The 12,527-nt window shown below is 47.7% G+C and overlaps 1 protein-coding gene across 1 annotated transcript; it reads left to right on the forward strand.

The window, feature by feature from the left end:
- Positions 1–6,467: 6,467 nt before the first annotated feature.
- Positions 6,468–11,891, forward strand: TRIL (TLR4 interactor with leucine rich repeats). Its single transcript, XM_059728885.1, has one exon. The coding sequence runs from the start codon at positions 6,560–6,562 to the stop codon at positions 8,579–8,581; it is 2,022 nt and encodes a 673-aa protein (XP_059584868.1). The 5' UTR covers positions 6,468–6,559; the 3' UTR covers positions 8,582–11,891.
- Positions 11,892–12,527: the final 636 nt, after the last annotated feature.

Consider the following 12,527-nt stretch of genomic DNA (forward strand, 5'->3'; position numbering starts at 1 on the left):
AAAGGCATCAAACAGTGTAAATGCATGAACCATGCTGCTTCACAGATCACACTTAGCAACTTACAGTCATGAAATGAGGCATTCTGGTCCAATCACATAGTGTGTTTCAAGGTCTTTGTTCTCTGAATCCTTTCAGCATTACAGCCACCCAGATATTACAGGGTGATAAAAGTAGCGAAGATTACACAGAATACCAAAAAAAAGGCTAAATTTCTTTTTAAAAACAATGTTTCCATTGCTGAGTCCAAATATCCTTATATGGAAAAAGGGATTCCAATTCAGCTATATAATTATGGAAAGATCTATCTAACACTAATGCAAAGATTAAACACATTAATAAATATAGAAGAGGATTGCAGCAACCATTACAATTTTGTCCTGACTAAATAAGGATGTTTTACATAACTTACTTCTTACTCTTTTCTGACATGAGTGGCATTCTCCACTTACTTATTGCACAGATGTCAGACAACAAAGCAAGCACGTGCTCTATGAAGTTCAGCATTTAGCTCTCTGGAATCCAGTGTCTAATAATACAAAAAACTTTAGTTAAGTAACTGGCTAAATCCTTGCCAGCACGTTCCAATCAATCCAACAAAGCTATTTCATCACTGATCAGCGAGAGTTCACTTACACAATGATCTCCGATACAATTTCCTTTCTTCCTGCCACTCCTTTTTATGAATAATGCTGTCATCATCCAGTTTTTTGTAGTTAACTCTATATTTTGCTGTAGTCAAGTTTAAATTTACTGACAGCTATTTGGGTGAGCACAAACAGATTATGCCATTAACAGATTTTAATTATTATTCCTTATGTATAGTTTACATATGGAACTAAAACAGGCCGGGGAATTTTTTTGAACATCATATATAGTAACTGATTTTCAACCCTGGTGCCCTGAGATCCGTTTGAGGGTGCCACAGGGGGCCAAGCAATATTAGCACTGTTAGGCCCCTGGCAGAAGTTAAAATAATGGCACAAATAGAATCTAAGGAGTTTTATGCCCCGTCCCAAACATGCCACATATGCATAGCAGGACCCAAAGTTTGGGGTGGGACATAAAATTCTTCAGATCCCTAACTGCATCCATTCTGGAACCACATCAGACCAGGACTGCCCCCAGCTCAAATCCATGGAACAGACATCTTGCTGCTCTGCCCTGACTCTGAGGTTGTGGCCATGACCAATCCTGATGCTTACCTGAGCATGAGGATCAGGATCAGGACAGCCTTAGGGACCAGGACACAACCATCTTCTGCCTGATCCCTGGCATCAAGCTGGGGGCCACAGGATCAGCCACAAAGCAGCTCCAGATCTAGAAGCCATGCGTGCAGCCCAGCTGGGATGTATAGGAGACCCTCACCATTCACAAATAAGGCACTGCGTTCATGAACACCGTGTCTGCGTTCATGAACACAGTGCCCTGGCAGCTTGGGGGGCAGGGGGTAACACAACAGCTGTGCTAGTGATGGCAGGAGCATTGCAGCAGTGGCAGGAGCCTGGCAGCGGCAAGCGCAGAGCTCCCAAGGAGCTCCTCTAAGTGCATTTAAGATGCAGGCTCGGCATTCGCGAATATCTGAAACTGCAAATGCTGAACCCACAAATTCCAAGGGCTTCCTGTATTTAGATTAATTCATAGATGATTCATATTCGCAACATTTAAAAACCTGGGGGAAACCTGGGGCAGGGAAACCCGAAAATCAGAGCACCTCAATCTAGAATTCTCAGCACCTGAGGACTGTGCTACATATGCAGTCCAGTTGAGATGCATACATTGGGTTTTAAAGCTGGAGCTGCCCTGGGCCAGAGCCCAAATTGGGATCAGTCACGGAGCAGCCACAGGGCTGAGTTTGGGACTGGGCCTGTCTCAGCCCCAAGTCTCATCCTAGGTTTCTGGTAGTAGGGCTGCATCATAAATCTCAGTGAATGTTATAGCTAGTGCCACATGTCAAATAATCCTTACACAGCCTTTACTCAAATACTTAACTTTTACACTTAAAAAAAAAAGATCAGCAGACCAAGTGTTAGTCTGAGATCCCTTTGGAAAGTATCAAGCTATCTATTAAACATCTGGTAGCTTCCCTTTCTGTGAGCAAACTAAGCATACAATGGTAACTGTGGATCTGGGAATCATACTTTCTTCCTACAGAGGAGCTAGACGTCTCAAGTGACATTTTATTTTAAATGCAAGCAAACGATCACATCAGAGAAAGAAGTTTACCCTTATTTGAAATGTTGTACACTGCACTAATTTTAACCAACATAAACTACATATTGCAGATGGATTACTTGTGGAAGCAAACCATAAATAAACTTGAGAGAAAAAAAATAAGTTATTCTTTCACATTTGGCCTCAGACTGCTTACGTTATCCTGCTTCATGGTGTCTGCATTACTGGCACTGATGTTGAACACTGACACACAAAATAGCAAAGAAAACAATGACCACTCAGAGAGATGCTTTAATTGGAGAGCTTTGGGACTATCTAACCAAGACGTTCACATTGTACAGATTAGTCTGTCAGATATGTTTATGCTTTTAGCACTCCACATATTTTTAAATGTCAACCCCAAGGATCTCTTTATAACCCACAGATGCATGTAATTATCTAAACCATAATGCTACATGTGTGATGGTGATAGCTTATTTATCAGTTAAGAATATGTAGGAGATAGTTAAAGGTCTTTGGGGGTTTTTTCTTAATTAGCCAGAGTTTAAGAGGACAGCACTACTTTAAAACAGCAAGGCATAACAATGACTTTCAATGAGGAAGTTCAATGAGTTAGTGTAAAACCTTTGTAGTTTACAGTCTCACTGTGCATTCCATATATGCCATTTTACAGAAATATGCTTTTTGTTTTAAGGAATATGTTGGATTTCTCCAGTGCAAACATCAAATACTTTAGTTACCATTAGTCCAACCGTACAAAGCAGAGAGGGAAAGGTCGTAAGATTAACCATTCTAAAATTTACCTAAAATAGCTCTTTGATGCATAAAAATGTAATTAAGTTTTAGTCCAATTGTCATTCTTCAGGGACAGAACTATGAACCTTGCAACAGCATAACATTTTTGTTTTATTACATGTATTCCACCGCAAACCCCCAGAACCTTCTTGTGTCACTGCCTAGCCAGTTTCCTCCAATTCTATATATTTGTGCATTTGACCTTTCTTTTCTACATGTATTACTTTATGCTTGTCTTTTTTTAATTTAATTGCGTCTTACTATAAACCATTTATCAAGATCCTTTTGAATTTTAAACTACTCTCTAATGTATTTGACACCTCCCCAGTTCTGTATTTCTGCAAATTTGATCAGTATACTACCCATATCAATGCTATTAATAAAGTGTTTGGCAACAACATACTAAAATAGATCTATATGCAAGACCAGGTGACACCTCCTACCAGCTGACATTGATCCTTCAGTAGTTCTTCAGTACTTGCCATTATTCAATTTGATTTTTCTAAAGATTGTTGGCTTAAGGTGCAAAGTTGACGGCATTCAGCTCAGACACATGGACTGGTTTAAGGGCAGGTATCTCATAAGAATACAAGCTAAATATGAATCATTAGAAAAGTTATTCCTCATTTTCCATGTTTCCATTTATTTAAAAAAAGTATCATAACAATATTGCAGTTTAAGCTAACTTTCAGAATGCCCTTATGTATTAGTTTATATAACCTAATTTCTACAGAAGCCTGTCCACTTAAAATCCTTAGGTTCAGGGATAAGAAAAATGCCTTCAAGGAAAGCCAAGTGTCTTTTAATTTACATGAAGAAACAAGAAAAGAATGAGTTGACAGCTCCAAGTGGCATCTCAATATGCATGTTCCTACTGGGCAGTTAAAACCATGTCTGCTTGTTTTAGTCTCAGCTCTTGAATACCTTCTTGCATTAGAAAGGCCCATGAATTCTCTTCTTTCAAATTAATAAAACTGTTGACTAAAATTCCAGTCAGTTGTACTCCTGCAAATACACTGAAAAGAAGAGTTGGCAGAGTGTCAGAAGGCATAAATTAAAAACAAGAGCCCTGCACAGAATGTAACCTGACATACAGAACATCTATTGCTTGTGATGATGTGTGAAAAAGGAAAGGATCCACAGTGGGTCTGCAGGAATGCCAATTAGTGAAATGTCCTTTTTCCTTGTAAACTGGGCACATTTGAAATAGAAATCCCAGAGGAAGAGACAATACATTACCATAGAGAGTCACTTTAAGAGTTTAAAAGTGAAAAAGATTTGGGTTAAAACAAGGTTAGCCACCAGGTGGTTGGGTTCTGCCTCAAACAAACAAAAAATACTTCAGAGCAAGATGAACTAGTGATAGCTATAATAATTAGGAAAGGTGACCCAAACTGTTGTGATCTTGGTAGCTTATGTTAGAAAACATATACTAGGAACGAGGAAAAAAAAGCTAGAAAATGAAAGACATTACATGGAAGGACAAGACAAAATTAGAAAGCTTCGAACTTTATTTACAGATATCAAGGATCAACAGTATCCTGAACAGGGAACCAAGAACATACCTCCAACATTTGTTATGAACTGACACAACAGATTCACTGTGGAAACATTTATTCCTCAAACAGAAAAAGGTAAACATTACTCAAAATGAAGAAACTAGCAATTCTTTAAGTAAGACAATTAAATTAAACTTTGCACCTCACACATCAGGCACCATAAAGCCCTCCCCTCCTGCACTGAACTGTAGGATTCTACGTTCACCATCTCTCTAGTAACAGCCAAGTCAATCCAACATATTAAATCAGGGCTGCCCAACTTCTGGGCAGGCATCCCCCTGGTTCCTCCTACCATGTGAGCTTCCTAGTGCCCACCCTGGGCAGCCCAACTCTCCCTTTCTTCCAGCGTTATGTACCATGTGAGCCACCCAGCATCCCCTTCACCCCATGCTCCTGCATTGTAGGAGGCCCAACTCCCTCATCACCCCATGCACAGCACCCAGCTACACATACTGTATCATCTGTCCAAAAGTGTGGGTAACCTGGCTCTCTCCTTCACCCCACACACACAGCTCTGGCACTCCAGCCCACTCCTGGCCTCCAGGGCAAGAGTAACTGGAGGAGTGATGGAGGGAGGGAAGGAGTAATGGCCAGACAGGAGCCTGTGGGCAGTCTGTCAGCCACCAGCTGGACAATTTTGTACCAAATAAAGCATGCTTGTTTAGTGCTAAGATTGGTAGACATGAGCATATATTAAAAGTTAAAGTTCAAAACCGAACCTGACCTCTAACATTTACCTTCACAATTTTCAGCTTTTTCAGCAATGTGTTTTAACCACTTTGTCTGCAAACAGGTCTAATAACAGTTGGTCTAATAAAAGATATCACATCTACCCAGAGAACCTTGTCGTCTGCAGACAGATCTTTAAGTATTTCACTAATGCTTTGAAATGGACCTGGAAAAGAACCCTCTATTTTCTATCCCATCAGCTATATTCTTCCTCTGTCCTTTACAATTTTAAGCCTGGAATGGCTCATATTCACCAAGTAAGGGGAGAGGTCCATAACTTCCCCCCAGTGACCTCTGAGTAAGTTTCCTTACAAAACTTTTAAAAACTGTGAAATTAACCAGATCTGTCTGGTTTGATGTTGAGTTTCTACCACCTTCTTACCATCTCCTTGATGATTTCCCTGCCGCTCCCCCCCCCCCACCCCTCAGTTCTTACAGAGATCCTCAACCCTGTGCTGCAGGAATTGGGCCCTATTACTTTCAAATAAATAAATAAACAAAATCTTGCCCACTGGTGTCATGCTCACTAATCCACTGGGGGGGGGGGTTAGTTAGAGGACTGAACAGGACCAGAAGGAAAAAAGGCTCAGAGCTCATTTTCTAGGGGCAGGACAGGGGGTTTAGTCTTCTAAAAGGCACTGATTTAAAAGGAAGGAGTCTGCGGTTAAACCCGATTACCGCCTTTGGCAGGTTTCTAAACACAATGATAGGGAACTAGTTTACTCTTCCCCCCTCCCCCCCCCCCCCCCTCGGGCCCTTAAGTGAAGGGTAGGGCTTCCTCTGCACACGGGCGGGCTGCGAGTGCCCTCCCCTCCCCCTTCCTGCAGGCACAGACGTTTCTAATTCCTCCTTCCCACTTCGCGCCCCTGCTCTCTGGCTAAGTTGAGCACAGCCAGAGCCGGCTGCATGTTTCCTCCTCCCCGCCCCGCCTTCCCCGAGGTCTGTCCTGCCTCTCTCCCTCCATCCGATCCTCCAGTCCCCGGGGGCAAAGTGTGGGAAGTACGAATTTCCGCTGAGTTTTCTCGGCAACTTTCGGAGCTTGTTGTCTTTCTCCGCGTCTCCCCCCAACCCACCGTCCGCCCGCCCCTGCGCACGGGGAGCGAGCCTGCAGAGCAGCAGCGCGGGCGGGAAGGAGCCCTCCACTCCCGTGCAACAAGTAGCAATGCCGGGCGCGGCAGGCGCCGGCGGCTCGCCGCGCCGGGCCCCTGCCCCGCAGCCCAGAGGAGGGGCCGAGTAGCGGGCGCCGGGCGATGCAGGAGAGACACAAAGGCGGCGGGGGAAGGAGCCCGCAGCTCGTCCCGGCATGGAGCCGCGGCGCGGGGCCGGCCTGATGCTGCCGCAGCTCCTACTGCTGCTGCTGCTGCTGCCGCCCGCCGCCCGGCCGCTGTGCCCGGAGCCCTGCGACTGCCAGCAGCAGCGGCACGTCGTGTGCACCAACCGCGGGCTGCGGGCCGTGCCGCGCCCGCCTGCCACCGCCGCCGCGCAGGACGTGCTGACCTACAGCCTGGGCGGCAACTTCATCGCCAACGTGTCGGCCGCCGACTTCCAGCGCCTGGCCGGGCTGCAGCGCCTGGACCTGCAGTACAACCGCATCCGCTGGCTGCAGCCGCAGGCCTTCGAGCGCCTGGGCCGCCTGGAGGAGCTGTACCTGGGCAACAACCTGCTGGCGGCGCTTCCCCCCGGCGCCCTGGGCGGCCTGGCGCGGCTGCGCATCCTCTACGTGAACGCCAACCAGCTGCGCCGCCTCAGCGCCGCCGCCTTCGCCGGCCTGGGCAGCCTGGTCAAGCTGCGCCTGGACGGCAACGCGCTGGGCGCGCTGGGCGAGGCGGGCTTCGCGGGGCTGCCCAACCTGCTCTACCTGCACCTGGAGTCCAACCGCATCCGCTGGCTCGGCCGCGGCGCCTTCTCCGGCCTGGCCAAGCTGCGCTTCCTCGACCTGTCGGGCAACCCGCAGCGCGCCCTGCGCCAGCCCGCCGCCTTCGCGCCGCTGCGCTCGCTGCACACGCTGCTGCTGGGCGGCAACCGGCTGCAGCGCCTGGGCGGCGCGCCCTTCCGCCACCTGCCCGGCCTGGCCACGCTCTCGCTCAGCGGCAACCGCCTGGCGCACCTGGCGCCCGACGCCTTCGCCGGCCTGGCGGCGCTCACCGAACTGCGCCTGGAGGGCAACGCGCTGTCGCGCCTGCCCGCCGGGCTGCTGGAGCCGCTGCGCAGCCTGCAGGCGCTGGACCTGAGCCGCAACGCGCTGCGCGCCCTGCCGCCGCTCGGCCGCCTGCCCCGCCTGCGCGACCTCCGCCTGCGCCACAACGCGCTGGCCACGCTGCCGGCCGACCTGCTGGCCGCCAGCCCCGCGCTCGCCCGCCTCGAGCTGGACGGCAACGCCTGGAGCTGCGACTGCCGCCTGCGCGGCCTGCAGCGCGGCCTGGCCGCCCGGCGCGCGCGCCTGCAGTGCCGCAGCCCGCCCGCGCTGGCCGGCGCCGACCTGGCCTCCGTGCCCGCCGCGCAACTGCCGCCGCCGCCCGACGGCACGCCCTGCTCCGCGCCCCCCTCCGCCGCCAACGCGCCCAACGCCAGCGCCGCGCCCCCGCCTCAGCCCGCCGCCCCGCTCGTCTCCGACCCCTGCGACTTCAACAAGCGCTTCCTGCGCAACCTGTCGGTGGAGGCGGTGGGCGCCAGCGCCGCCTCGCTCCGCTGGGCCGTGCGGCCGCACCGCAGCCCGCGCCTGCTGGGCCCCGCGCGCTTCCGCCTGCTCTTCGACCGCTTCGGCGCTGCCGCGCCCTTCCCGCGCTTCGTGGAGCTGCCCGAGCGCAGCGAGCCGGCCGCCACGCTGCGGGACCTGCGGCCCGACACGCCCTACCTGGTGTGCGTCGAGGCCGTGTTGGGCGGCCGCGCCTGCCCCGTGGCGCCGCGGGACCGCTGCGCCGGCCTCGTCACGCTGCCCGACGGCGGCGCGGCGGCCGGGCCGGACGCGCAGCTGCTCACGCTGGTGCTGCTGGCGCTCAACGCGCTGCTGCTGGTGGCGGCGCTGGCGGCCTGGGCCTCGCGCCTCGTGCGCAGGAAGGTGCTGGGGCGGCGGCGGCGCAAGGCGGCGCCCGTCCACGTGCGCCACGTCTACTCCACGCGCCGCCCGCTGCGCTCCACCGGCACTGGTGTCTCCGCCGACTTCTCCGGCTTCCAGGCGCCGCGCCCGGGCCGCGGCGCCGCTGCTGCCGCCTGCGCGCTCAGCGAGGCCGACCTCATGGACTTCCCCTGCGAGCGCTTCCTCGACAGCAGCGGCGTTGGCGCCCGCCACGGCGACGAGCACCTGTTGCAGCGCTTCGCCGACTGAAGCCGGGACTACCGCTCCCGGCTGGCCCCGCACCCGCGCCTCGGTGCCGCGGAGCCTGCTGGGAGCTGTAGTTCGGGGAGGAGGAGGAGAAGTGGCGGGGGGGGGATAGCCTCGCGTGGGTTGCAGCCACGTGGGAGCTCCCTGCGCCACCCCGTGGAGGAGTGGAACAAGGGGCCCCGGCGGGTTTCATTGGGTTCCGCTCCCAGCTGCCTGGGGGCAGCAGCGTGCTCCCGCCTGGGGGCTCCTCCCCGCTCCTGCCAGGAGCAGATGTAGCCTGGCACAGCCTCTCTGCTGTCATCTCCTCCAGGGAAGCCTTGTGTTTGTGAGGAGCCCTTTAGAATAACCACTAGCCCAGCAGTTCCCAAATTCGGACAGGTTGTCCACAGCCAGTTTAATACCAGACAACCTTAAGTACCACCAGCACATTTTTCAATTCAGCCTTAGGTACCACCAGCAACTCTTTGGCATTACAATACATATGTTAATGCCTACCACTGGCAGGTTGACTGTGTACCACTGGTGGTACCCGTACCGCGGATTGGGAACCACTGCACTAACCTAATCCTGCCTTTTAAGACACTCTCAAGAAGAGCAAGCCTACTTGAGCCAATACAGGCATGGGGTGGGATGTCTTCTCCCCACCCTGGACCCATCAGTGGATGTAGTATCTTTTAGGACGTCTCTTTGGACTGGGTTGATATGGGCCAAGCTGACAAGTATCTGGTCCAATAACTTGGAACAAAAACTGTGGTTTCCAACAAACTTTTTTTTAATACATCAGCACTGTGGTTGGAGCATGAATGTTTTAAAACAGGAGTAAAATGGACCTGGGAGAGGAATGGGAAGAGTTTGAAACCATTTGTTTTAACGCAGAACATTTGGGGAGGGAGGAGAGGGTGGCAGATGAGGTCGTGGGGGGGCGATACTTTTTTTACACAGAAAGCAGTAATGCAACTGGGTAGTTCTATAGGAATTATATTGCTTACACCACTAGGGAAAACGTACAAGTTGTGTAACACGTTTACAGTGAATTCTTTTTAAATTAATACTGTTTGGTACTTGTACACTTTACTGTGTGTGTTAGTTCTCTGGGTACATAGTCAGGCAGTAGACCACAGACTATCAAATACTCCATCTTCGTAGTTACGGGAGTGGATGCAAAGGTGAAGTGTCGATTGACAGATGGCGTAGATGTGCTAATAATAGATGGAGGGTATTTCAGAAATGTGAAGCAACCTTATATCAAGAAATCATTCTTTTCTTAGCTTTGCTGTATTAAAATTAGAAGCTTTTTTTTTTTACATGTTTGTACCTCACTGTGAAATCACAAGTTTTTATATGTTATTCTAGGTTTCACAATGTCTTTCTCTGCTAATTGGGTAACGATAAAGTGAAACTGTAATCTTGAGTTACTCTTTTGCAGTAGCATGTGGTCAATTCTTTTATTTGAATTTGTTTTGTTGTCAGAGCAGCATTCATCATTTTAAGATCAACTGTTACTTTGTTTCTTGGATTTTTACTTCCCTAAGCATATACAAAGTGTAGCTTTGTTACTATTAAATATAATGGTTTAGTTTGCATTAATAAACTTTTCATGTGGTCTAGAAATGAGATGATTAAAAAGGTCCTTAACTGTGGTGATGATGCTTATGCAAATATTTTTTTGAGGGAGTTCAGTACATGGCTGAGAACATTGCTACTTCTGGAACCTTAAGTGAACTCAAAAAAACTGAATAGTAAGGAGGATTGATAATGAAATATGGAAGCATTCATCTCAATGTAATGGGATCCAGTTCAACCTATGATGGTGAATAGAAGTTTCTTAGAGTCTCCACAGAAGTTCAGCAGCCTCCAGTGATGTGAGGTAGTCTTTATTGATTCCGTTTCTAAGGAACAAGTGTTTACAAAAGGCAGCATAATAACTGGTACTCTGATTGAGAGTCTAGTGACTGAAAATAAGTCTTTAATCCCCTACATAGAGTTTTTCCACATTAGGGTCCAAATACACTGGTGAGTGAGGATAGGGATAGTTTGTCTTAACCTTTACCTATTATGCAGTGGAGAGATTTCAAAGTGAAATCCTGGCCCTTTTGAAGTCTATAGCAAAACTATAGACTTAGTGTCCCATTCTGAATCCTCTGTGTCCACCAAGGACTATATCTTGTACTCAATATAGAGAAAATTCCATTAACATCAGTGAGATTTTTGATACAAGATTCAATAGAATGTGTATTGAAAGAACACAGAACCAGTCTTTAAAAAATCATTAAAAGTCTAGAATTCTAGGCTATGTTATTTCTAAGCAGGTAGTAGTGTAGTATGAAGGCTGTATATGGCCATCAGTGGGAAAACACCGTTATTGCTAGAAGTTACTGGATATCATTGAATACCATTAAACTGTATATCACACTGACCTTAGCTCTATCACTGGATATTCTTCCAATGGGAGATGCGTAAATGCTGTACGTGGTTATAATAGATTATTTCAATAAAACCATTTTCTAAAAGGAAAATCAGTGTCTTAAGATTGATTTGAAAATGATACAGCGTGAAACAAATGGTTTATTTTCATTATTTGTAACTTATAGTAACAAAGGCTGTAACTATGTTAAGGTAGGCCTTTATGTAAAGCCACTGAGGGCCACAGAAGGTACAGCTGGAAGAGAATGCATTTGTAAACATAAATGAGGGCCTAATTTGGTCTGTAAAACCTATAATCTGGAAAATTAGGTTTGTCAATATGGAAAAAAATGGAAGCTTATTGGAAGTTAAAAATGTGGGAAGAGGATAAACAACACTGAATTAAATATTACAATGAATAAAATAAAACTCTGTAATTTATATAAACATATGTAATCCAATTATTGTAGAATTTAGTGAAAGGTAGTGTGTTGCATACCTTATGTCTTGTTTGTGATGGTTTTTGATGCCAGGATCTTTTTCCCTGTCTTCAGTAACTACCTAAGGCTTCCGAACACGTTGGGCTTTCTCATGCATTAAATAGAACTCATTAATTTGTGCCAATGCTTAATTTTCATTGTGTGTTTCATTTCTGTATCTTAATGGTACTTTCAATATTTGATAATCTGCAGTGGTTTCCTCATCAATTCAGATTTAAAGGGGCTCCACTGTGTCGACAAAAGGCTTGAAACTGTATATGCAATGGGTGGCAGAAGTAAGCTGAGAGCAGGTAAAGGGTTTTAATATTTAAATAAAAAAGGGTTGATTGCTGTTTAAAATTGTGTTGGTGTTTTCAAAAGGAGAGTGCTAGGAGACATTGCTAAATAAAAAAAATTACTGTTTAAATATGGTTACTTTGCTCAGGAGCTATTTGTTATTGAAACGTCACTCGTGTCACACTGTCCCAAGGTGAATGTGCAGAGAGCAGGTCTCTTCACCAGGAAATATCCTGACATTGGAGCATCTATGGCTAAGGAAGGATAATTCTCTAGACTAGTTCTCTAGCCTAACAATAGCTGGAAAAATAGTATAAGGTCAAAGCTTCCCTTTTCTTTGATACCTGTATACAATGGAGGTAAGGTGGGAAAGAGAATTGGACACACCTACCTTTACCATTGCAATAGCTCAGGCCCTGACTCATCCTGCAATTGAATATATTAAGACACAGCAGGTTTTAGAATCAGAGAGGTGAAAGGAAGCGTATGGTTAGGGCAGCTCTAGGCAACTGGAAGTTCTGGAAAAATGCTTACTTTTTCCTCATTAATTTGGATTGAGCAGCTTTCAACCTGTGCCAACTCTGTAGTAAAAAACAGTTCACTGAAAGCTGCTAACAGCCATCTGCAATGTCATTATAAATGTGCAGCAAGACAAACATCCCATTAATTATTTTAATGTCTTATTTTTGTGGATTTTGTACATTTCCAGTCTGGATGAATGAATTGCAAAATGGTTGCATGTAATGAGGCTGACTTCTTGCATTTGGGAC

This window comes from Alligator mississippiensis, chromosome 5, assembly GCF_030867095.1.
Source record: "Alligator mississippiensis isolate rAllMis1 chromosome 5, rAllMis1, whole genome shotgun sequence".
In the NCBI taxonomy this organism is placed as follows: domain Eukaryota; kingdom Metazoa; phylum Chordata; order Crocodylia; family Alligatoridae; genus Alligator; species Alligator mississippiensis.

Excerpts from the sequence above, each read along its gene's own strand:
- TRIL (XM_059728885.1), top strand. The coding sequence starts at position 6,560 with ATGGAGCCGCGGCGCGGGGCCGGCCTGATGCTGCCGCAGCTCCTACTG.